Here is a 25,458-nt window from a genome sequence, read left to right as displayed (position 1 = left end):
GTGTGTCCTCCAGCAAGAAGCCGTACCGCAGCTTTCAACATTTATTGTCCTGTGCAGCTGCAAAAAATTGTTCAGACCCTTCAAAAAATAAGCAGACACCGCGAGGGGTGCTGACCCAAAACAATTCTGAAAGTACAGCTCAACAAGCAAACAACACGGACATGCCAGTGCACAAACTCGGTCTGACAAATCAAATGTAATTATTACCTACTCAAATTGCACATACACAAAAACAATAAAAACAAACAGATTTTGTTTTACAGCATTCAGACAAGCTCACAGATCGGTTATTTTGTAACAATTTAAATCTCACATTCCTAGCGAGTATTGTATAATCCTACTCAAAAACAGTCATCATTTCCTATAATTATTGCTGGCAGCAACGTTTTAAAACCTTGCAAAAATGTTCCCGTTGCATTTGGCAACATTGCATTCTGATAATTGTCCTGCACAAGCGCTTGTGGGCGTCACAGCAGTCATCCTGTCAGCAAAAACCCGACAAACTTCAGGAATGTGGACTGGAAACAAAAAATAACTTGCCGTAATTTCTCGTGTATAATGTGCATTTTATTCCCCAAATGGCAATAGTGCGCATTATACATTGGTAAAGGAGAAAATGAAACATTCCCATTTTATAAATGCATGCTGCCATCTAGAGGTTATGAAAAAGGTGTAGCCTACACTTTCATTCCAATATGACAGGGGTACATATGACTGCATATGTGTACAATAGTGCTCATAAATTTACATACCCAGGCAGAATTTGTGAAATATTGTTTTATTTTTATTTTTTTAAATACGACTGATAACTGAACAACAACCATCATTAAATTATTCATGGTTAGGTTTTGTTTAATGATAATGCTTTTCTGAAATGCTTGACAGTTTAATTTGAATCCTAGTAAAATAAAAATGAAATGTGTTTCGCCTAGTCCTTCATGTGTTCTTAAAAAAATTGTACACATCTTGCAAATTCTGCCTGGGTAGTCAAACATATGAGCACAACTGTGTGTTTTCTCATTTGCTAAATAAAAGTAGGGCTGTGAATTTCAAAATAAGAGTAAGTAAATAAAAAGAAAGTATTATGTGTTCAAATAAAGTGCTTAACCAGAATGATTATTTGAAGAAAATACAAATAATACTTTTGATCACATGGGTAGAAGCAAAATCATGCATTATACATAGGTAGAAGGGTTTTCCAGAATTTTGAAGTCAACTTTGGGGGTGCGCATTATACACGAGAAATTGCGGTATGTCTAAATAAAACAATGCCATAATTTCTTCCCACATTTTTTTTTTTTAAATCTTAAAAGGAAAAAAAAGCGGTTTGACCCTAACAAATGTGTGCAACTGACACAATCAATGCCGGGAAGACACTCAAGGGATCTAATGCGATGTGAACGTCTGATTATTGATCAATCCAGGGGAAACAAAACAATCGCATCATTTTAGTACGGTTTAACAAATAACGCCGATAGCAGCATGATCACATTCGACTTGCTGGTGTCGTGTCACCGAATTTCTTGAGCTGTCCTACAAAACTGAAGTTTGTCACGAAGTGCATTGAATACAAAAAGGTGAAACCAGGCTCTTGTATCAGCCAGAAGATGAGGCACTTGAACATGATTAAGGCTCATTAAAACAATTAGAGGATATCGATAAGTGGCGCTTGCTATGTCTTGGCATTTTTGCCATTGGACAAAGGTTGCGCCTCAGGTACCATGTCGCTGAGCTCCGTCGATTTGGGCCGCCGGCTGACCTCTCGCCTCTCGGGCCGGTTTCTGAAGTGACGGAAGATGACGACGGCAGCGCACGTCAAGTAGGTGACGGTCAGCAGGGTGAAGTAAATGAAGTACACAAGAAACTGGACGGGGAAGAAAAAAAAAAAAAAGCAGAAATACAACAATTATGTGCTGCCTAAATCAAGGATTAACCTTCATCAAAGCGAAAGAAAGGATCTGCTCGTGATCCCAAACAGTCAAGCTCATCTCTGACACTGTGGATGTAGCGTCGTGGCTTCGAGGACTTGGGCTCACTCGTCTTCGCTGGGCAACGGCACATTGGCAGCAGCAAAAGAACCTTTGATACAACGTTTTTGTCCGCCAATTTCCAGAATGACGCAACCAAATGGGTGGGGTGATCTGTCGTTATGCAGCAATACAATGTTCCAAAACAAACGTCGCTCCTCAGTGGCAAAAGGGGAAGCTTTTGGAATCAGAATCGCTTTTATTGCCATTGAAAGGTCAGTGAAAGGTGCATTCGCGAAGAGGATTTTCTTTCCTCAGTCCGACGGCGCAACATGAAACATGGATGGCAGAAATAGAAATAGACGACGCAGAAAGAAAATCATGCACAATAGGCATAAACAATGTGCAATAAGCGTCCGGTGGAGGTGTCTGTATGTGAACGTTGGGTAAAACGTAATCAAATGGCATCAAAAGCATGAGCTACGTCACCCAAGCTCGCTCTTGTCGCACGTCGACTCACCTGACTGTGCACATCCAAAGCCAGCCCCCTCTTGTCGGCAAATATCAGGTTCATGATGCTTTTCAGGATGGTGCCCAGGAAGGTGTTGATGCCGAACACCAGGGCGCACAGCTCCTTGGTGAGCGACGACGCGATCTGAAAACTAGACAGCAAATCTGACTATCAGCCCCATTTTCCAACGAGGCCAAGATCGTTTTCGATTTAAATGTGTCGTTTAGTCTGCGTTCGATAAAACTGGCAACTCTCAGGTGTCAGACCTCTGACTAGGAAAGGCTCAACGGGACAGGGCTTAAAATTGAAGCAAAGTCTTCTGCCCAGAACGACGGTTGGCCGAGATGCGATTCTTTGGTCTTCATCTCGCTCTCTTGCCTGGCAGCTCCACCCTCATCAGCCTTCTACCAATATACTCACTCTCTCCTCTGAACGTGTCCAAACCAAGCCTGCTCTCTCAAACTTTGTCTCCAAAACATCGAACTTTTGGCCGTCCCTCTGATGACATCATTTCTGATCCTATCCAAGCTGCTCACTCCTCGAGAGAACCTCAACATCTTCGTTTGCGCTGCTTCCTGTGGTCTCTTCAGCGCCACTGTCTCCAATCCGTCCACCATGGCTGGCCTCACCACTGCCTTCTAAACTGTGCGCTTCATCCGAGCAGAGACTCTTCTGTCACATAAGACACCCGACACCTTCCTCCACCCGTTCCAACCTGCTTGGACCCGTTTCGTCACTTCCTGCCCACACTCACCGTTGCGCTGGACGGTTGACCCCAAGTATTTCATGTCCTCCCCCCTTGGTATCTCTTCTCCCTTTAGCATCACACTTCCCCCTCCACCCCTCTCAAATCATGCACATACAGCGTCTGAAATAAGTATTGAACACGTCACCATTTTTCTCATTAAATATATTTCCAAAGGTGCTATTGACCAGAAAATGTCACCAGATGTTGGGAACAACCCAAGTAATCCGTCCATACAAAGAAAGTCGAACAAATAAGCTCAGAAATTAAGTTGTGTGTAAAAATGTGAATTGACACAGGGAAAGACTAATGAACAAATGAAGAAAGGGAGGTGCAAAAAGGCATGGAAAGCCAAGACAACGCCTAAAATCGATCAATAATCAAACAGCAATCCAGCTCCTTGTCAGTGCAAATGAATATCAGCTGGTTGAGTCCTAACTGAAGGCCTACAAAAAGGTCTCATTGCACAAGGTGTGAGTCAAGACACATCTCATGATGGGGAAGAGCAAAGAGCTGTCTCAAGACCATCGCAAACTATCCAGCCATCCATTTTCCGTGGCGCGTCTCCTCACAAGGGTCGCGGGCGTGCTGGACCCCATCCCAGCTATCATCGGGCGGGAGGTGGGGTACACCCTGAACCGGTTGTCAGCCAATCGCATAAACAAACAACCATTCGCACTCACATTCACACCTACGGGCAACTTAAGAGTCTTCAATCAGCCTACCACGCGTGTTTTTGGGATGTGGCAGGACACCGGAGTGCCCGCAGCTGGCACGGGGCGAACGTGCAAACTCTACACAGGCGGGGGCCGGGGATTGAACCCCGGTCCTCAAAACTATGAGGCAGACGCTCTAACCAGTCGACCACCGTGCCGCTGCCCATAGCAAACTAATTGTTGCAAAACATAACGATGGCATTGGTTACAGGCGCACATCTAAGCTTCTGAACGTTCAATTGAGCACGGTTGGGGCCATAATACGGAAGTGGAAAGCCAATTGTACCGCTACAAGTTTGCTTTGATCAAAGGTGCTCCTCGCAAGATTTCTGACAGAGGAGTGCAAAGAAGAACCAGAAGAGGTGTCCAAGAGCCGAGGACCACGTGGAGAACTTCAGAAAGACCTGGAATTAGCAGGTACTGTTGTCACAAGGAAAACAGTGTGTAATGCACTCCGCCGCCATGGCCTGTAAGCACGGTCCCCACGCAAGACCTCATTGTGCTGAACAACATTTGGACAAGTCAGTTAAATACTGGGAGAATATAGTCTGGTCGGATGAGAGCAAAATGGAACTGTTTGGATGCCATAGTGCACACCACGTTTGGAAGAGAAATGCCACTGCACATCACCCTAAAAACATCATAGCAAGAGTGAAGTTCGGAGGTGGCAACATGATGGTGTGGGGCTGCTTTTCAGCACACGGTACTGGTGAACTTCACATTATTGAAGGAAGGACGAACTGGCAAATGTACCGAGACATTCTTGACAAAAATCTGCTGCCATCTTTGAGGATGATGCAAATGAAACGAGGGTGGACATTTCAGCAGGATAATGATCCAAAACATACTGCCCAGGAAACTCTCGATTGGTTTCAAAGAAGAAAAACAATAAAGCTGCTCGAATGGGCCAGCCAATCACCTGACTTGAATCCAATGGAAAATCTTTAGAAAGAACTGAAACTCGAGGTCTATAAAAGAAGCCCACGGAACCTTCAAGATTTGAAGACTGCTTGTGTGGAGGAATGGGCCAAAATCCCATTTCACATTGTTACACACAGCGTATTTGGTCAACTTTCTTTGTATGTATGGATTACTCGGGTTGTTCCCAACATCTGGTGAAATGTTCATGCTAATAGCACCTCTGGGAATATATTTAATGAGAAAAATGGTGACATGTTAAACACTTATTTCAGCCGCTGTCGGGGGAAGGGACAGAGTTCACGAATAGCGAACAAACTGACTGACAAGCCCCCAAAATGTTTCGACTTGCCTATACAAAACGTTGAAAAATACCACACAATGTGATCCAAAAACACTTGAATATCATTTTACATTACCCTTAAATTCAAATGGCTTACAGATCATTTGATTTCGAAAAAAACCCAGAGTGAAAAAAATACACACGCTCCGTAAGATCTGCTAACAATCCAGGCTAAATTTAGCTCCTCTCCGACGTACAAAGATCTACAGTCGCGCTGTATCACTTCGACATAATTCCTTGACACCAATTACTACTTTTCTACCAGTCAGGGCTTTGGTGCCAACTTGTGGCAAAAATATGTGGTGATTTCGCAACTACAGGTAGGGTTAGGATAGGCTCAAAAGACCAAAAACGCAAATCGTCAAATTTGTAAAATAATGTGGAGATAAGATATATTTGCATGTCCTCTCTGCATTATGCTGAAAATTGCAAAGGCACTAAAAAGGACGGATTGTTGCCTGGCTGGCTAACAGCTAAACAAAGCAAATGCTGTCTTTTGCCATTGCCAGCCGTGTTTTTTGTTTGCCATAAACTTTGCCGGCTTGAACCACATCGAATTCAGAACTCGTTAGCTCCAAGTTGGATATGTGCCAGTTTTCTGGAATGCAGCATTAGTTCAATCAGTCTGTGGACTTCCACACAAATCTTTGGATTAGTCTGGCTTTTGGTGAGCGAACCCTCATACTTAATCATAAAAGTGACCCACCAAAACTCATGTAACAGTGAAACAAAAACCACTTGAGCTTGGCCTTGAGCGCCTTTATAGGCATGTACTCACTACTCACGTGGCAATGGGCACCAGGAACTGGTAGGAGCTTCTGAAGAGGACGTAGGCCACGTAACAGAGCCAGATGTTGTCAGTCGTGCCCATGAGCAGTAGCAGGGCAGCCTGCACGGCCGTGATCGAGCCAATGACGAGCTCTGACCAGATATTCCACCGGATTTTCACAAAGCCTGCGATGAAAGAGGTCAACGCACCTGCAAAGAGGCAAAAGAATCCAATCACGAATGTAGATTTTTTTTGGGGAAGAAAAACAATTATTGGTTCGGGAAAGGCCACTCTGCGAAATGCTCTGAAATATTTTTCCACCACAGTGCCTAGTCATGGTTTTGCTATTCACCAATTTATGTATTTTAGGCTCTTCCTGTAACGCCCTAATATTCCACGGGATGATGCCAAAGCCCTGGCAAAGGAAAGTAGTAATTGGTGTTGTAGTGACTCTGACCCAGTTGCCGGAAGCGTGTCGTCTCCCCCCCCCTTGATAAACTGCATTCTTCCAAGCGGCCCTGCTGTGACACTGCCCCAAGGAAACGCCTCGTGGACCCGAATTAACATCTACCCTTGAAGTCTGAACTCCCAAGCATCAAAGACCAGATGTTTTCCCCCGGACCACCTGTCTGTCATCTAGAACTCCAAATTTCATAAAGTGTCGCAACCTTCAGGTCACGAGACTGATAAAAAGGTTTCTCGCCACGCTCCCGAAATTTTATCCACATAAAAAGTGACGTGGTGCCCCTGTACGATACAGATCAGTTTGATTTTAACGATTAAACTTAAAATTACGCTAAACCGGAAGTAACGCAGGCATCGCTTCCCGCTTATTCTTTAGTCCCAAATTAATTACATTTTTAGTTAACCCTCATATACGCTACAGTGTTAAAGAAGCAGCACGTTAAAGTGACACAACTTGACGAAAAACAAGCTATGAAGCCAAGTTAATAGGTAGTTAGTGGAAGTTCTGGAAAGTCTGCTGTAGACGGCACACGCAGTTCCGGTGCATTTTCTTCAGAATCCAATCATCTGGATGAAGGCGTTTTATTTTAAGGTAGGTGTTGTGAAATGTCTTTGAAATACATTGGCGCTCGATTGTCACGGTGCAAAAACACCTCCCTCCCCCTCACTGGTTTTCAAAAGGCAAAACGTTTGATCAGACCCCCCTTCGACGATTGGTTTTCGTTGCCACGCTGCTGAATTTTGGGCCACCACGCAGCTACAAGCTCAATATTGAAATGTTGGATCGCTGCTGATTTTACGAGTGTTGGGGACCACACTGGTACCGGTGTAACTTGAGGACTTGAAATAACTTACTCAGTAAGGTAGAAGCAGCTTCCACGGCCCCATTGTAAACATTATTGTTCTCAGTGGCCGGGTAAACTTTGCTCCACAGGATGTGGACGTAGAAGAGCACCAGGTAGTATCCTGTGGAGTTGAACACCCACCACAGCGACCACAGTCGCATGTTGGGCCTTTTCACCACAGTACTCAGCTCCATCAGCATCTGCACAAAGATAGAATCCTTCCAGCGGGACGCAGAGCACGTGGAGACCGCTGCGGTCAACTGGGAATCCTTCGGGTTCATCTTGTCCAGTTCCGCCTTGGCGGCTACTTGAGAGGCCGCTTCTCTGCGCGCCTGGTTGAAAAACAAGGAGCGTTTGGGCCAGGGCAGGCACAGCGACAGCACCAGACCTAAACTGACAAAACCCAAAGAAATAGCACTGAGGGTGTTGTAGCGGATTCGCCCCACTGAGATGAAAAGCTGGCCCAGCACAGAGCTGGTGAACACGCCCAAGAGGACCGAGGCGCGCGAGTAGCTGGCAACGCGCTGATAGAGGCTCAGGCTGACCAGGGAGAAAATGTAGGAGGAATACGCCACGCGGCACGCCATTGTGACACCGTAGAAGAATTCCATGAACTGCATCTCGAAGAGGGAAGTACCGAGCAGCAGTATGATCCAGATGACCACCTGGCTGAAGCTCTGGAGGACCAGAAGCGGCTTGTAGCGCAGAAGATCCGTCAGCAGGAAGGCGGGTACCAGCACTGCCATGTAGGAGTACGTCAGCACCGGAATAATCTCGTTGGTCACCTACAAATGCAAAACAAAAACAAATATTCACGTTTGTGCTTCATGGGGGATTTTATGTGTCTATTTATGCGTATGTGTCTATTCTCAATTGTCCGAATCATCCCCTCCAAAACGAGTCGGTTTAGGGCTCCTAGGAGGAGGTCAGGTTTCATTTATCCCCATTTACTTCATGGCAATGACCATCATGTCTTCTGCATAATGCACACTTGCCCTGCGATTGGCTGCCGGCCTGTTGGGGGTGTACCCCGCCTTTTGCCCGCAGTTGACCGGGATGGGCTCCAGCATACCCGTGACCCTAGTGAGGAGAATAATACACATCCCCCCCAAACCCCCCCGCAAAAAAAACAAAATCCTCAAAACTCGATAGAGCATATTATACAGGGGTATGGGGGGGGGGGGGGATAATCACGTTGTATTGACTTATAACACTACCTAGGGGTTGTAAAAAAAAAAAAAAAAAAGTGGTTTCGTCCCGATATTAATATGTAATGTCTAATGTTACAAATCTATATATAATGTGGTCATTTTACTCAGCATATTATACTTGCGAGCCTATTATACACGAGAAATTATGGTAGCCCTTCGGTTGCTCATGTTTATGTTCTCATGGCTCTATTGCTTATTTGCACATGCCCACGTTTGGCAAAAAAAGTTTTTACCAGTGGTATTATGTGACACCGTAATACAAGGATACATGCAAGTTCAACACCGTGAAGTCGTGAGAGCACAACTGACCTGCTGACTGGTAAAGTTCTTCTCAGCGCTGAGTAGATATGGCGTAATGAAGGGCTCTCCAGGCTTGATGGACGACATAAACCCATAGAAGCACAAGAATATCACGGCCCCCCTCCACTTTCTGGGCTCCTCGCGGAGACCTTCAGAGGCAGGCGGCTCCTCCGAAGTGCACACAGCCATCTCCAAATCCCCGTCCGCATTTCCTTCTATGGCTTCAACTGCAGCCACCTTCTGGTCCATCTCATTCTGCTGCTCCGCTGTACTGTCTGAAACCATGGTGTCGGCTGATCGGGGATCACTCAGAGTGAAAATGAAATCACAGAATGTGAATGAAACCCACACGGTCCCTGAATGGCTCAAGGAGCAATGTGCGGTCCTCGTCGGCGCTTCGACCTTGCTTCCGTCCCCAACAAACACTTGGAATAAGGTGTGGGTAAAGTGGTTAAAATGCTACATGCTGTCACCCTCACAGAGGAGAAGGTTGACCTTTGCTCCATTACGCATTGTGACAATGTGCCACAGCAAGCGTGCAGTCATAGGGTTTACTTTCATTGTCCCACCTGAAAACACATAATCGTAACACGCACACTATTCAAAACTGTGCTTGGTTGACTATGATAATAAATAATAACAAGTCATATCAGTTTGAAAAGATTTTATGTGACCACGAGGCCAGCAGACTGCTTTTCTTCATTTCTAAACATATTAACGTTGGTCAATTTGACCGCCACCAGGACTTAAAAGGCATTTACCTATAACAGCCGTGGTATGAGCATGTAATATGCTCAACAAGGAAACGAGACTTCTCTCACACACAGTACGTGACTCCGATGAACAACTCACACAAGCCTGCACACTGAGCGTCACAAGACGGAAACTTACAACTTTGCCAATTTTGTCTTTGTGACAACCGTATTCGCGGCTCGAAGGCCCTCGGTCGTCGGTTAGCGAATAAACAAGAACTAAAGCGCAAAGCGGCTAGCTGGCTGGCTAACATCGATGTAAAGAAAAATTGTGCATTTGTATCGTTTGTTGACACAAATGGACGACACGTTATTCACAGTAGGAAAGTGACATTGCAACAGTCTCTCTTGCCAAACAGCTCAGCATGCTGCTTTCGTATCACAACTTATAGGTTCGTTTAATGTAAATTTAAGTTACATACCTCGTGTGTTACGGAAGATTACGGCGTCCTATTGGTCGAACTCCCTGTTGTTGTTTTTTTTGGTCGCATTGACTTCTGGGAAATGAAGTATGAGTGTGTAAAATGGCCGCCGTAGTTTACAGGCCATACAAACTTCGCTCGGTGGGAGCAATTCAGCGACACGCACGCACACGCACACGCGGCCGCGCGCACACACCATATTAAATCAGGTAAATTTCTCCAAAATATGTATTAAATAAAAAATACAATAACATAATAATAAATAACAAGCTAGAGACTGGGTTAGGGTATTTACAATCACCTCTTTTATTTTTGTATTTCAGTTTCAAAATATATGTCATGGGTCGAAGTTTTGGGGGGGGTCCAATATTTTCAGAGCACTTCCGGGGGCTTTTTCAAGAGTCCGGCGGGGACATCAGCGGAGACGTCACCGCGACGCACCAGAACCACGTGACCCAGACACCACGTGACGCTGGTGCCCTCGTAGTCACTGCAATACAGGATCCGGCCGCATCTGGGCCTTTGTACTTGTATTCCAGAGTGGCATTGCCCTTGCAGCATGCCAGCCAGGGGCCGGAAGGGCAAGAAGATGCAGGAGGAGGAGGAGGAGGAGGAGGAGGAGGAGGAGGAGGAGGTTGTTGGAGACGCTGGTGTCGCCCCGAAGGGGGGAGATGCTTGCAATGGAAATCTGTACGACTGGAAAGACGGCCATCAGGAGGCGATGGCGGATTTCTGGAGGGATCATCCAGAATTTTACGATAAGTCAAGTGCAAGATACAAAGATATGCAGCACAAGAGAGCCGCGGTTCAAAGCTTCCTTGTCGACACGCAGAAGACCTTCGAGGAGCTCAACAAGCCGCTGCCTACATGTGAGTGTTTCTTGAAAACGGACAGTGAACTTTTGTCGTGCAAACTTCGTCTCTTGTGTCTTAAAGACATTCTAAGCTGTGGCGAGTTGGTGAGTGGGGACTCGAACAAAATGTCAACAACTTTGCCAGCGTGTGCGGGACTCGAGTGCCTCTACTGCCATCTAGAGCGCATGTGAAGGAGGTGGGGGTGGGGGGGGGGGGGGGGGGGCAGGGGCAAACCTTTGTTTTTAAAGCGCAATCACTTTCACCTACTCCAACAATGAATGACTACCAATGTCAATTTTGGACGGCATCCCTTGAAATGACAGTGAATTGAATCGCATTGAAATAAATGCACGCATATATGAAGCGAAAGGGGTGCGTAATGTTGACTAATTGTCGCGATGGATTATTATTTTTATTTTTTTCTCCCCGCCAGATGCACAGTTTGTAGGACACCTGCGGAATATGAGGACAAGATTCAACAGATACACGACGAAGAAGTCGTGGCAGCCTGCTCATAGAATCTCTGCCAAGGAAGCCTTCATCATAGATCGCTACCAATTTCTGCACAGGCACATTGTGGGGAATCGGCATCTCTCGCACGAGATGCATTCGGTAAGGGCACGCGGGACTTGGACCGTCGTCTTATCGTGCCGCGTACGCTCCTCTACGTTGTCATGTGGAAGTAGATCGTCACACTGTCATATTTTCTTCGACAGTTCGGTAGAGGCCGCCGCTTGGGAGAAGAGGACGACGACCACGATGCCGTGAGTTTCGGGTCAAGTGTGGAGTCTTCTTGGCAGCCCGGACCGAGCCCACGCACCTTTGGACGACCGAGGCAGAAAAAGACGCGGGAGGAAAGCAACGCTATCGACCGGGCACGTGCGCCGTGGCGTATCGTGACCGTGCGGGAATTCCAGTTCGCATTGCCCATCGCATCGCAGCGGTTTGTAATGCAGTAGGATCTTTCTTCCGAATTACATTTTCATATTCGGTTCGACAGTTTGGCGGAGATGACGCCGATGACGACGCCGTGAGCGTCGGGTCGAGTACGGAATCTTCTACGGAACCTGGACCGGGCCCGCGCGCCTTTGGACGACGGAGGCGGAAAAAGATGCGGGGGGAAAGCGACGCCACGGAGCGGGCAGAGGTAACGCACATGCGAGTGTATTGTGAACTTGTGGGATTTCACGTTCACGTTGCTTTTGGAAATGCCGCGTATTTATACACGCACGCACGCACGATCGATATACACAGCTGGGAAAAGTTCAATATTTATGTCTTCCTTTCAGAAAGTGAAACTATTGTATCGAATAGTGTGTAGTGATAGTGATGAATGTCCTCAAGTTTCCTAACCGTGGCCTGTGTGTTGTAGCTTTTGGACCGGGCACGTCGTCGTGCGGGAAACATCAACCGGCCTCTGTCGAACCACAAGAAGCGTGTCAAGGAATTTGTGAGATTCCTCGAAACCGAAATCCTCCAAGTCCCGGAGCATCGATTCAACCACTGTAGTATGGAGTTCATCTACCTGGTCAGGAGTTTTCAGGTTTGTAAAAAAACAAACCAACAAAAAAACAGGAAGAATCTTGATATTTGTGACTTTGGTTGAAATAGTTTCTTTTTTTTTTTGAAGGTGTCGCATGTCTGGATGATGAGTATTTCTTTCGCAGGCCCACGGCAGCGTTGAAGCGAACCGAGCCACGCGGAGCAGCGCGAACCCGTCCGTGGGAATGTCCGATCAAGGAATGTCCGGCCCGATCCGGTCTCGGGGAACGTGTAATCGAGTGCAGACGACGAGTCGGGGAACGCGCCGCGTGCCGTGCGGGCCGCGAGTTAACCAACAGGTAGGAAGTTACCTTAAGGTGGAAAACGACTGGGACAGCAGCGACATGAAGGAATGTGAACGAGAGAGCATTAACGGCCGTGACGCAAAACATTTGGAGAAGCGAGATATTCCCCGTTCGTGGCCTTAGTTCGGAGAATTGTCGCATGTTTTCTGCTCATTCGGGGTGCATGCCTTGTGTTCTGCCAGCCTGAAAAACACATTCAAAATATCTGTTTAATATGAAAAAACACATACAAGTAAGGTGCAATTTTTTATTTTTTTTTTCCATTTTTATCAAATGCTAATTTAGCTTATTCTGTTCGTCAGTTTATAATTTTAGCAACGCTTCGGCAGCATGTTGTTTTGATAGCATACAAGTCGAGCCAACGTTGACGAAGAAACACACTGACTTTAAAAAAAAAAAAAAGAAACATACAATGTACATTGTAATCGTTTTTTTTTTTTATCCTCTTCTCAGTACAAATAATACAAAATAAAAGAGGGGAACGACACTTGTGGGCGGAGAAGTTTCTCTGTTGTGTTGTGCCGTGTTGTTATCATTGACACTTTTTACTTTTGCATTGCACTACATTTCAATGTCTCTACTTCTTTCTGCTTTTACTTAAGTACAGGAGTAGAATCACGACTTATACTTTTGCTGGAGTCTTTTTTTATTTTGCTTACACATCCATCTATACTTCTACTTAATCACAGAGTGTGAGTACTTTTGCCACCTGTTATTTGTACATCACCAAATGTCTTCTCCATCTTTTTTCCCTTTCAATACTTTATTGAACAGTGGAAATTATAGACACTCAAAGGAGATAATACATAAAAAGTAAGTTGCAGTATGAAAATAAAAAAACAACAACAGGTATTCGTTTAAGCCGCAGGGGTGTCACTCATTTTTGTCACGCGCCACATGGTAGTTCTTAAAAAAAAATACAAATTATTCAGAAAACAAGGGGGGGAAATTTGTCAGAAAAATTACTGGTCAAAAAAATATTTAAAAAAAAAAAAAAAAAACCTCCAAAAAATATTCAGAAAAACAGGAGTTTTTTTATTTGTATTTATTTGTTTATTTGTATCCCAGTGAATACAATACGCTTCTGTATGAAACAAATCGAATTTGCCATTACGAATTCATGACGGGCAACAGTTTCGGACCACCGTGAGGTCTCGAGCATAGATATGAAAACTAGATGCCACAGATATGTATTAGCAAAGATATGAGCTATATGCTACCAATACACAACATTTGGTAAAACAAGCAAAAAAATAAAAATTAAAAAAAACATTTTCACATGTGAAAGGGACTCCCAGTACCCTTGTCGTAATTTCACGAGGTTTTACACAACCAACCGTATGCAGCCCAATCACCGACCTGGCATGATGATATCCAGGCTAGCTGCGTTAGCATACTAGTTAGCTTTAGTTGTAGCCTACCCAAAATATTTGGATAGAGAAACTGAGGCCCAGGATATATTTAACTGGTCTCCTTACATGCAATGTCGTCCTCTGCTTGTCACGGAAGTCACGCAAAGCAGTCACCTTTGATCCTGGACACCCACTTTTTGACTGTGCCGTAGCCTATTGTAGCTTTACCATACAAATTTCGAAAAGGGTTCGTGGTACAATTCACGCTCACATTGGTACCTGTGGACAATTTAGTCTTCAATAAACCTAACAGATGTTTTAAAAATGTGTTAGGATGTCGGAGTACCCAGAGAAAACCCACGGCAGCGCTGAGATTCGAACTGTCAACCTCAGAACTGTGAAGCAGATGTGCAGCCCACAAGAGGACAGTGCTGCCAGTTTACGACATTATTTGCCTGACATTTTAAGAGAAGAATTATTTTTACAACAACAGTACAACAAAAAAAAGTCCTACGAATAACATCAAATATTCAAATCGTGAAAGCGGCATCCAGGGATTGTTTACCAAATGGTGTTTCATGCTCCACAAACGCTTTACCCAGAAAGCAAAATGAAAAGTTGCACAAATAGGGACTTCTTTGTTTACTTGAATTGGTCAAATGGATTGAGTCTCCATCTTGAATGAAGAGCACAAGACGTTAAACGAGACCGAATCCAATCTGGCACGACCGCCTTCGCCATTCACACGAGCCAGGAGGTGGTTAATTGATAACTCTAAATTGCCCGTAGGTGTGAATGTGAGCGTGAATGATTGTTTGTTTCTATGTGCCCTGCGATGGGCTGGCGACCAGTTCACGGTGTACCCCGCTTCTCGCCCGAAGGTAGCTGGGATAGCCTCCGGCGACCCTGACCAGGATAAGCGCTGTTGAAAATGGACGGACGGATGGATGGATAAATACAAGGACAAATGTATGAATAGTATTGTTAAAAATCTATATATAAAATGTAAAAATCTATAAATATTTGTCCAAAAAAAAATCGATCTAAAGTAGAATTTTAAAACATCTGTAAATAGAGGTTTTAAATAATATATAAATACAATTTAAAAATCTGTGAATAGAATTAAAACATTAATCCAGTTTAAAAATTGGATTAATCACACACTGAACATTTCATTCGGTCTGATTGCGTGTATGTCTGCTGAGTGGCATCGCTGTGTTACTTGAAAGGCACATTTCTTTGCTTTGCTCTCTGCATTGGGTTCATTTGGGCAACCATACAGGTTAAAGATGGCGGCTACATCTGCATGCAGCCGAGGCTCTCTCGAGTGTTTCGATGTGTCTATGGTTTAGAGCACCGATATGCCACGCCTATTTTTAGCTGCCCCCCCCCCCCTCCTACAGCGACGCAAAGATCGGAGGGTAAAACTCGAGAGCGCATTCCAAGTCTGTGAACGGCATGAAAAATAAAAGAACAACAATGCCGACACATTGTGCTGCATACGGTTACGCCCAGTGCTGTACAATCGCAACAGGGGGACTAGGAATAAACCCAATTAATATTATGGGGCTTATTTAATTGAAAACATGTTCTCTATTAATAGCACACGCTTTGATGTTTATAAAAAAAAGTTAGCCTCGTGAAAATTAATGAATTTAACTTAATTCCAATGTCCATGCGATGCTTTTGAAGGGAACGTCGACCGCTCCAAAATGGCCGCCATATAGTAGTAAACTAGACTCTATATCTATGTCCCAAAGTGTCAAATACGCGGAAGTGGCAGGCGGAAGAAGTCTCTGCGGCCGGAAGTGCTCTGCTCTTTCAAGGCAGGAAACATTTAGCAGCATTTGATACAAATAGCGAAACTTCAGCCCGTGGCAGCGATTATCTGCGCTCTCCGTCGACTCCACTGCGATGATCCTGTTAGAAATCAACAACCGCATTATAGAAGAGACGCTGTCGTTGAAGTTCGACGGCGCGTCAAACGGGTGAGAATCATTGTTACACCTGGCTAGCCTCGCTAATGGGCTCGTTAGCTTCCCTTGAGCGGTTCTGCAAATACAAATCGCCGCAGTGGGAAGGGAGTTTGGTGGGGCTGACCAGCGCATACAGACACGGAAGAGCCTGTAAAGGAGCGTTCGATTGTGAAAAATGTCGAAATAGACACTGAATGGCCACGGCCATCGGCGACGACTGCTTCGCCTCTAGCTGGGGTGTGTCTCCCCCCCCCCCCCCCTCAAGCGGCGAGGTGTCAAAGCTCGCTGCAAGCGTCTCCAAGCACGAAGCTCAAACTCGGATATTCATCCGCGTGACACCGCCGGCGGGATGAAAGCGAGCATTCATCAAATAGATGACGTCGTTTGCAATCGGATGTAGCAGCAAGCTAACTGCTTTCTTTGAAGAATGGTTTTCTGCTGGGCTCTTTGATGTTGCTGCCTTTACCGAAACAAAACGACAAATAAGACACATGATCTATGCTTGCACTTGCCATCGATAGCAGAAAATAATAATAATAATAATAATCAAATGGCAATAAATCACCGAACGTAAACGCCGCTAGGCGTCTGAACTGCGGGCTGCTTCCGCATTCCTCAAGTCAAGCTGAGTCAAGTCCGCTTCACAGCAGCCGCACGAAGTCGTTCTCTCGCATTAGTGCTGCAATATTTTTTGCCAGCACTAATGGCACACTGGGAGGGAATCACTGCCTGGGAAACGCGCGCGCGTTGCGGCTCGGCCGAACCCTTGCAGTATCCATCGGTAAATGGCGCATCTGTGAGCCGGAACGCAAAACCACTGCACGATTGTTAGCAACATGCACATTAGGGGCCAGCAAAGACTTCACTGCTGCCAGAAGCATTTTCTTTATTTATTAGGATGATGATGATTATTATTTGTCCAGTCAGATTTCAGCACTGGACTGTTTCTTTAACCAATCAGATTACAGATTTTCCTCAGAGGGCCACAACAACAACGTACAATTTTTGCCCGGTCACCTACCAAAGGCTTAGTTATGGCTACAAAGTACCCGGGCACTATTTTGTGCGTCAGGCAATTATTTGCCTTCAGCAATCGTTGGATCCTCGAGTTTGCTTTGGTTTCCTTTTCAAGGCAATCTCTCACTCTGGGGTCAGCAACTGGGATCCCCCAGTAGCTCACAAGTGATGGGACATTGTGATTTCCTAGGAATGTTGAAGAAGTGATCATTTGCTAGTGTAAACAATTGCAGTGATTTTTTTTTTTTTTAGAAGATAAGTGTTTCATATCGATATTTGTCCTTTACACCCCTTTAAAAATAATTGTTGATAAATATTGAGAAAAAGCATGAACTTGGTCAGTGTCGTCAGATGATTATCATTCATGATTAAAAAAAAATAACATCGTTGCAAGGGAGTTTGAGCACATTTGGTGAATCAACCTGGTAGCCCCTCACATTCATCAGCTCCCAAGAAGTAGGTCTTGGTTTCAAAAAGGTCGCGACCTCTGCTCTGACTTAATATCTTCCTTGCAGAACCAAGCCCGAGGCTGTTGATGTGACGTTTGCAGGTAAGCTGATGTTACTTATTACTGTTTTGACCAAATGTTGTGAATTAAGGGATGGCATCCATGAGTATTGTACACATTAAGGCCACACCTCCTGGAAATGATTGTGGTCGGAGTGCTTTTAAAAGAGCTTTGCTGTTCTAATAACTCAGTTATTGATTGCACTTATATGGATGTTTTCGTCTTCTGGAGACAAATTGCTTGTGTGTTTGTGACATACTTGGCAAATAAAGATGATTCTGATGAATGTAACCGTTCATAAGAAGCTATTTAAGTGTATAGTCAAAATCCTAAGAGATGATAATGCTGACTTTTGAGTCATAGTGGCAATATTTTGGCTGTAATTAGCAGTGCTACAGAACTCTCTTTTGCATTGCATCATACTGAGCGTCGTTTCAAAATCTTTGATTTCCTAAGTCGGCTACACGAGAGCATCAAAACTGATATTACTAAATAAATACATCAACCGTTCGCAAACCGAGTTAATGTTTCTTGTTGAAATGAATGGAAATGCAACTAATCCATTCCAGCCGCAGAACGATGTTATGTTTACCTTATTTTGATCATCGTGTGGTTCAAAAACGAATACTGTGCAATATCGAAATAGGTGAAAACACAATTTCTGACGATGAAATAACAGCGGGTTCGCGAGCAAATCACTGTGGAGCGTCTTAGCCTTTTCGAGTACAGTCGATTTCCGTTCGCTGTCGTTACCGCTAACCCTAAATGGCTGCCGCCTCCAACAATGCAGCACAGCTTTGGCGTTGCATTGTGGGATGTGACGGGCATTTTAGGCAAAATACGAAAGATGCCCGAAGCACGGAGCGCATTTATGCGGCGCGAGAAAAAGTAGCCCGCCTCTTGCCCAAAAGCTCAGCCGGGGTAGGCGTGTCCCAGCTCACTTGGCAGTTTAGAGAATGGATTGCCGGTGCAAGTGCTCTTAATGTTGTGGCCGTTCGGTGAGGAAATTCCAGGCTAACGTTGTCCTTGTCTTCTGTAGACTTCGATGGCGTGTTGTACCACATTTCCAACCCGAACGGCGATAAGACCAAAGTGATGGTCAGCATCTCCCTGAAGTTCTACAAGGAACTGCAGGAGCACGGGGCTGACGAGGTACAACACACACACACACACACACACACACACACACACACACACACACGTGGAATGTACTTGACATGAATGGGGTTTGATCTGCATAGAGCTGGTAAGTATCAGAAAGTGTAGAATGAGGTCTCCTGTTCATGTACGCAAGAACCGCCGAGAGAGCTCTGCTGCCATGTAAGGAAAAAAACGCAGCCACGGAGGCCTCGAGTAGAAACGGGAAGTGCGTTCGAGGCGCGCTCAGCACAGGCAAGGAAGTGCTGACTGTGACTCGCGGCCGCTGTGTGAACACTTTGGCTGCAGCTCGGGCCCCTTTTTTTTTTTTTTTTTTTTTTTCCTCCCCCCTCGAGAGAAGAATATCGGCGCAGCCTTTTTGCAATTGTGAAAGATTCGTTTCAGGTTGATGTGGCGCCTGGTTGCCATTGCTCGTTTTCTTTTGCACATTATGACGCTGGCTCCCGCCGTCTTTTCCAAAACGACCGCTATCTAGTTTCTAGTGAAGACCCCATCAATTATTTCCAAACGATACCACCGCCTACCTTGTTACTTTTGGTTGTAAGCGATGCTGTTGACTGCCATTTTTTTGTTTTGTTTTTTTTGCACAACTGCCGGAGGATTCCTGCAGGCTATAAAAAAAAAAAAAAAACACATCACTGTTAGCAATTCGAAATAAAAGAATGCAGCAAATTCTGATGGACTAAGTAGCAGCAAAATATACGTAAATATATATAAATATGAAATAAAAACATAGACCGAGGGCTAGTGAGATAAGCTCATACCTTTTTTATGAGAATAATGCCAGAAGTTCAAATTTGAGACCATATTCTTGTTCGGATTCCGCCTTTCGGTCAGAAGTGCGGCAGTGGTTCCAGTGGTTTCATTGATTTGAAATTCAAATATGTTTTTGTTCTCAGCTGCTGAAAAGAGTGTACGGGAGCTTCCTTGTTTCACCAGAGCCTGGTACGTTCACGTTATGCTAATGTTAGCGCTGTACCTGCTACCTAACGTCCATTTCCCAAAATGTATTTCTTTGTAAAAAGACTACGTTGATGCAAATGAATGACTTTCCAGGCTACAACGTGTCGCTCCTCTACGACTTGGATGCCCTACCGGGCAACAAAGATGAGCTTGTGCACCAAGCGGGGATGCTGAAGAGAAACTGCTTTGCCTCCGTGTTCGAAAAGTACTTCAAGTTCCAGGAGGAGGGCAAAGAGGGCGAGAGCAGGGCCGTGGTCCACTACAGAGATGACGAGTCCATGTACGTGCAAGAACGTCGGGAAGGCTTTTCTCTCCCGGGCTGGGCTTCAGGTTTGAACATTGGAAGAGGTTTCAAATAACCCATCGATGCCCTCAGGTATGTGGAGGCCAAGAAAGACCGGGTGACGGTCGTGTTCAGCACGGTGTTCAAAGACGACGACGACGTCATCATCGGCAAAGTCTTCATGCAGGTTTGCGAGGCCGTAAAGTTTTTAAATGATGATGATGATGATGATGATGATGATGATTTTATTTATTTTTTTTGCTGTTGTTGTTGCATTAGTTCCTGGAACAAAAAAACGTTTCCGTCAAGCATCGACGTAACAGGACGCTGACTCGGGAGACATTTAGAAATAAAGACCAGAACTTTCCAAAAACAATGACTCTATTAATGCAACGAGGTGACCGTAAACAATGAATTTGATCAATTTTCTCTCAGGGTTGAATAATATATTCAGATTTTTAACCTGTTGTGACGCATGAAGCAGGTGCAACTTGTACCTCGGCTCCCCTAAGCACAGCAACTTCCATTCAGTTTACTCGCATTACAATAAACATTTTGGGGCTGAACCACCCAAAGAATATTTCATACGTTTACCAAAACTATGATCCAAAAACAGTTGAATGTAATTTCTAACTCCTATTACCCTTAAATATAAATGGCTTACTTGATTTAGAAAAAAATGCGCTGGAGTTGGACGCGTACAGCGTGGACTCTCCAGAACTTCCACCAACAACCCAGGCTAAAGTTAGCTCATCCTCGACATACGCTTGTCTCTGTCGAGTTCGATCACTTCGATGTTTTTCCTTGACACCAATTACTACTTTCCTATTTAGCTCTGTTCTCGGCGCCACCGTGTGGTATCTTCGGATGTGACAGAGCACCCCAAAAAAAAATGCAAATAGGTGTGTTTTTCAGCTAATAGCCGAGGATGGGTACCGCAGGAGAAAAAAAAAAATGCTAATTTGAATAGCGAGCAGTGAATAGGTTAGGCTTCACTGTAATGAATTATTATTGTTAAGAATAAGACTTCTGAGTTGGTAATACTAAACGCAATGTATACCTTTTATTAGAACTGGTCAAATGTGTCAGTACACGTCTTTATTATTATTTTCGGCGGTGACTATAACAGTCGATCTTTCCCGTCACGCTGCAACAAAGGGGAGTACAGACCGCCTTCGAGGCAGAACAAGAATTCCAGATAAGCCGAATGAGGATGCACTGTTCGTGCAAATGTGATTACGGCTTCTGGCGATAAATGGATTCTTAGGAGCCGCACAGGTCCTGTGCGTGTTCCTCTTGGCTTGTGCTGTGTGAGGTACATCGTTTCCACAAAGAGGGTTTGAAGAAAACGTGCTTGCGTCGGACAACATTAAGTCAGTCGGCAGTGAATTCCACATGAAATTATTTGCCAACTTCTGTTACCTTGCTTCTATTCTTTCAAATACAAATGTCCGGAACTCTCTCCACGTAGGAGTTCAAAGAGGGTCGGCGAGCGAGTCACACGGCCCCGCAGGTGCTGTTCAGCCACAGGGAGCCGCCTCTGGAACTCAAGGACACGGACGCGGCCGTCGGGGACAACATCGGATACATCACCTTCGGTCGGTCGGTCGGCGCTGCGCTGCGCTACGCTAGGAGGATGCCTTTGTGACATCGCTGATGTAGCGTTTCGTTGCGTTTGTTTTCTTTGTAGTCCTTTTCCCACGTCACACCAATGCCAACGCCAGAGACAACACCATCAACCTCATCCACACCTTCAGGGACTACCTGCATTACCACATAAAGTGCTCCAAGGTCAGTTTGCATGGAGCACACGTGCTTCTCTCATCACAAGCCTTTTTGTTGTTGTTGTTATTTCTTGCTGTTACTCGTTGTATATTAGTTACAAATTAGTTAAAAAAAAAAAAAAAAAATCTGTTTGGATTAAACGAGTGACAGCTTTGTTATACTTTTTTCAGTGTATTGGAGGTTGTTAAACTGGGGCCTCCAAGCTTTAGCTTGCGGGTCCGCAAAATAGTTTTCAATTGACTATCATGTCGTTTCCTTTTAAGAAAGTGCATGCGGTGTTGCTTTGAATGACAAGTGAAATTCTTTTCTTTGACCGCACTGGCGTCACAAAATCGTTTCTCAATGAAATGAATAGAAATGCCATGAATCCTTTTACAGCGCCCCAAAAAAAACAAATTTTTTGCAAATGTTTTTAAAAAAAATAATAATAATAAATAAATAAAAATAGAAATAGCATTGTTGTACTTCATAGAAAACGACAATAATGATGATGTTGCAATGTAAAAAAAAATTGTGCGTGCATCATAATTCAATGGGTATTGTGCTGCCCTTTTTGGTGTGCGCCACAGCCACCAGAGGGCGGTTATAATACATACAGACATGCTACACGTAGATTTGGCTTTCCTGCCTGTGACTATTGTTTGCTCTTGTCTGCTTGTGTTCCAATATAAGTTGAAAGGTTTATAATTGCCGCAACATAGATGCTAGTTTAGTTAGCCCGTCTGTGGTGTTTTTTGATTGTGTCTTATCATAAAGCTAGCAGACACAAATTGTGACTACAACGTCCTTTAGGGACTTCTTGCAGTTGTAAATGTTGCGCAGACATTTTTTGAGCAACTTTAATTTCAGGCGCATCACGTTTGTGTGCTGCCCTGCCGCTAGATAATGAAGGAGGATGTTTTTTGTGCAGACGGACGGGAGTCATAGTGGGCAGATTTATGGCTGGGTGTGCGCACGCGTGTGCCTGTGCGTTGAGAAATCGGAAGGTCAACGCACAAAGCAGTGTGTTGTCGGCGTCCTTGTCCGCGTCGCAGAAAGCCGTGTTTCCCAACCTTTACTGAGCCAAGGCACATATTTTTTATACTTGACATCATCTCACGGAACGCCACCAGAACAAAAAAGTAAATATACGCTGAAGTCATGATCTCGTCTCACTCGATTTGCTCACAGATTTGACCGACTCGGTGTGGAATCTCGGCCTGTTCAGTTATTCTGTTGTACGAATGGCAACTTTGGAAGAGCGCTTATTTGTTCTGCACGTCACTGGTGTCGATTGATAAACTAAGATGCAAAAGTTGTATATAAATGAAAACAATATGCAAATGTGTAATTGGTCCTTCTCCAGGCCTACATCCACACACGTATGAGGGCCAAGACGTCGGACTTCCTCAAGGTTCTCAACCGTGCCCGACCAGACGCTGAGAAGAAGGAGATGAAGACCATCTCGTATGTAGCCTCTACGCTGCCTCTTCTGCCAAATGTCTTGTTGTTCGATCTATCGGTGGGACAAAATGTCAATTCTTGTATAGTTATCGCTTACAGTGCAGTATGCAGTCACAGTTATCGAGTGTTGATAAAGGCTTAGGCGAACGGCCAAGGCAGCTAGCTGTTAGCCACTAGCCGCGAGCGCCGGCGACTGTTGTGAAGAGCCGTCGCGAGTCGGCGTGTCCGCCGTGAGCTGGCTAGATAAGTGGATCTGACCGACGTGGAGCTTATTATTGCTGAACATTTACCTCGTTCTAGTTTTTGTCAGTAAACGAAGCGGGCACGAAGGCCTGATACACATCACGTCCTCGTGACTTCACACGCGTAATGACGTAAAAATGGCGGCCCGTAGGTGAGCACATGCAGAGTTTTAAACATTTTTTCGAATACTGAGTAGATTCAAGTCAACGGCATCAGATAGAAAAAGATATGGACGTTTCAAATATAGCAGGAAGTTTTGACAACAAAGGTTTAGTTTCCCTTGAAATATGTGTGCAAAATGTTCAATTCTTCCGCTGGTTGCTTTCTCAGCGGGAGGACCTTCTGTCGCTGAGGCCGAGCCCCCGCGCAGCCCAGCTGAAGCCCACCGTCCGTGGCCACACGTGAACGCACCACGCTGCAACTCAACGGCACATTGGACAGGCCTCCAGGATGCCTCTAAACGCCCCACACGCAATTGTCGGTCTCTTTTTTTTTTTTTTTTGCTCTTTCTTTAAAACGAATAATAAAGTTGGTCGGAAAAGCCAAGGTTCAAGATCATGAAAACAGGGCATTCCTTGCTTTGCATAGTTAAAGAGCATTATTAGTCCTATATAAATATATATATATATGAAAAAAGACATTTTTGATACAATATCTTTTACTCCATTTGGTACTCTTACTTTGGCCGTCACCACTTAATATTAATTATTTTTCATGTGATGGTTTCAACTCCCCTTCTGCGCTTTCATGTCATTGTCATTTGAGGGAAATAAAAACTTTAACACCCAAATACCACAAAAACTGCTTTGGATTGTTTGTATATGTATATATGTGCTTGTGTGTGTGTGTGTATATAATGCACAGTACGGGCAAAAGGACGTGCGCTGTACTTGGATAGACGTAGAGTCTAAAAAGACTATTGCCAGGTAAAACAATTCAATGCTCTTCCACTTAAAACACATTCCCTGCCATTGACGGCTTTACAAGTCAAATATCTTCGCTCACCGGGAAGGCTGGCAGTAAATGAGTTGTAATGGCAGAATGTACAAGTTTACCTGTGTCTCCACCTGTTACGATTCATACAGCAGAATAGCTTTTAGTTCAACCAAGGTCATCGTTTCAGTGTATATACTGCGGGCGACACTCGTTCGGTGGTGCGCCGTGACATTTTGAAACGCAAATTTGATTTGAATGGCCAGCGGGTCCCCAGAATACCGAACTACTTGTACTTTTTCCCCTAACGTGATGAGCGTTAGGTACACTTTGGCCAGAGAACAGGTCGCTCGTGCTGGATTTGTTCTACCAGTTGGATCGAGGACTTACCGTGTGGCGGAGCGTCGTCTCAAGAAAAGTCCGAGCTGTCGGGAAAGAAGAGGATACGAACCCTAACGCGCTGAATGTGAAACGATTTTGTTTGGTGAGAGTAATCCCGTCCCACTTAGTAAAACGTTACAGAGCACCAGACATGACACAGGGGGAAAGGGGAAAAAAAAATTGTGGCCACAATAAAAATCAAATGTGCAAAGTAGGCCATGAAGGAGGCATAGTGCAAAAACAAAACAAACAAAAAAAAGTCACCCCCCAAGTCATGTCTGGGGCTCTGAAAGCCATGAGGGCTGTGTGATTTTTAAAATGTATTTGTATTTTTATTTCTCTTATTTCTCCCCCTCACCTTCCTCAGCCGCTGCTCCAAGTCCAAGATTGTCCGGTTGAGAGGGCCCACCCGCTGACCCTTCTCCGGCTCGGCCAACCTCGGGAAGTTTACCTCCGGGTTGCGGATCTGCGGACAAACGGTCCGTTGGGCGCGGGGGCACGCTGTCATTTTTTGAAGTGCAACTCTCATCATGTTCCAAAAGTCACTATCAACTTTTTCTATTTCGGTTCAGGTATCATTCGGACAGACGTGAGGCCATCAAGCATTCGACAGCATATCGTTCGCTTGCCTGTAGCTCGCCAATTGACATTGGAGCAGCGTCTCAAAATTGTCACCCGACAAGAAATGTTTCTGTCCCCGACTGCAAGTTCAGTCCAGTTTGAGAAGCCGTCATCACGCGAGTGATGCTAT

The 25,458-nt window shown here is 44.8% G+C and overlaps 3 protein-coding genes across 6 annotated transcripts; 2 read left to right on the top strand and 1 right to left on the bottom strand.

The window, feature by feature from the left end:
* Window positions 1-7: 7 nt before the first annotated feature.
* Window positions 8-10,082, bottom strand: slc19a1 (solute carrier family 19 member 1). Of its 2 annotated transcripts, XM_061695625.1 has the most exons (7): window positions 9,965-10,080; window positions 8,800-9,359; window positions 7,917-8,064; window positions 7,290-7,667; window positions 5,986-6,178; window positions 2,488-2,629; window positions 8-1,864 (listed from the first exon to the last, which is right to left on the bottom strand). In XM_061695625.1, exons 2-7 carry the CDS (start codon window positions 9,073-9,075, stop codon window positions 1,673-1,675), a joined length of 1,329 nt encoding a protein of 442 aa, XP_061551609.1. In that variant the 5' UTR covers window positions 9,076-9,359; window positions 9,965-10,080; the 3' UTR covers window positions 8-1,672. The 2 variants fall into 2 exon arrangements, with proteins under 2 accessions (XP_061551609.1, XP_061551600.1); XM_061695616.1 differs by having other exon boundaries at window positions 7,290-8,064; window positions 9,965-10,082.
* A 320-nt stretch (window positions 10,083-10,402) lies between these two features.
* Window positions 10,403-15,044, top strand: LOC133397156 (uncharacterized). Of its 3 annotated transcripts, XM_061667844.1 has the most exons (7): window positions 10,403-10,833; window positions 11,252-11,430; window positions 11,535-11,693; window positions 11,819-11,965; window positions 12,191-12,361; window positions 12,486-12,659; window positions 14,351-15,044. In XM_061667844.1, the coding sequence occupies exons 1-7, from the start codon at window positions 10,524-10,526 to the stop codon at window positions 14,387-14,389; spliced, it is 1,179 nt and encodes a 392-aa protein (XP_061523828.1). In that variant the 5' UTR covers window positions 10,403-10,523; the 3' UTR covers window positions 14,390-15,044. The 3 variants fall into 3 exon arrangements, with proteins under 3 accessions (XP_061523828.1, XP_061523908.1, XP_061523749.1); XM_061667924.1 differs by lacking the exon at window positions 14,351-15,044 and having other exon boundaries at window positions 12,449-12,588; XM_061667765.1 differs by lacking the exon at window positions 14,351-15,044 and having other exon boundaries at window positions 10,406-10,833; window positions 12,486-13,290.
* Window positions 15,045-15,770: 726 nt separating this feature from the next.
* On the top strand, window positions 15,771-24,194 carry arpc2 (actin related protein 2/3 complex, subunit 2). The gene is made up of 10 exons (XM_061695604.1): window positions 15,771-16,005; window positions 17,526-17,560; window positions 18,558-18,670; window positions 19,576-19,621; window positions 19,733-19,919; window positions 20,016-20,109; window positions 21,394-21,520; window positions 21,613-21,713; window positions 23,053-23,153; window positions 23,724-24,194. The coding sequence occupies exons 1-10, from the start codon at window positions 15,932-15,934 to the stop codon at window positions 23,743-23,745; spliced, it is 900 nt and encodes a 299-aa protein (XP_061551588.1). The 5' UTR covers window positions 15,771-15,931; the 3' UTR covers window positions 23,746-24,194.
* The last annotated feature ends 1,264 nt before the right edge of the window (window positions 24,195-25,458 follow it).

Source organism: Phycodurus eques, chromosome 1 (assembly GCF_024500275.1).
Source record: "Phycodurus eques isolate BA_2022a chromosome 1, UOR_Pequ_1.1, whole genome shotgun sequence".
NCBI lineage: Eukaryota > Metazoa > Chordata > Actinopteri > Syngnathiformes > Syngnathidae > Phycodurus > Phycodurus eques.
The sequence above is the reverse complement of the archived record's forward strand: the minus strand, read 5'-3'. Positions and strand labels throughout refer to the sequence as shown.

Excerpts from the sequence above, each read along its gene's own strand:
- slc19a1 (XM_061695616.1), bottom strand. The coding sequence starts at position 9,075 with ATGGTTTCAGACAGTACAGCGGAGCAGCAGAATGAGATGGACCAGAAG. Across the intron at positions 2,630-5,985 it reads TTCCTGGTGCCCATTGCCAC|TTTTCAGATCGCGTCGTCGC; the intron begins GTGAGTAGTGAG and ends TTTGCTGTCTAG. Across the intron at positions 1,865-2,487 it reads CTTTGGATGTGCACAGTCAG|TTTCTTGTGTACTTCATTTA; the intron begins GTGAGTCGACGT and ends TTCCCCGTCCAG.
- LOC133397156 (XM_061667765.1), top strand. The coding sequence starts at position 10,524 with ATGCCAGCCAGGGGCCGGAAGGGCAAGAAGATGCAGGAGGAGGAGGAG. Across the intron at positions 11,966-12,190 it reads ACGCCACGGAGCGGGCAGAG|CTTTTGGACCGGGCACGTCG; the intron begins GTAACGCACATG and ends TGTGTGTTGTAG. Across the intron at positions 12,362-12,485 it reads ACCTGGTCAGGAGTTTTCAG|GCCCACGGCAGCGTTGAAGC; the intron begins GTTTGTAAAAAA and ends TTTCTTTCGCAG.
- arpc2 (XM_061695604.1), top strand. The coding sequence starts at position 15,932 with ATGATCCTGTTAGAAATCAACAACCGCATTATAGAAGAGACGCTGTCG. Across the intron at positions 19,920-20,015 it reads TACAGAGATGACGAGTCCAT|GTATGTGGAGGCCAAGAAAG; the intron begins GTACGTGCAAGA and ends CGATGCCCTCAG. Across the intron at positions 21,521-21,612 it reads CATCGGATACATCACCTTCG|TCCTTTTCCCACGTCACACC; the intron begins GTCGGTCGGTCG and ends TTTTCTTTGTAG.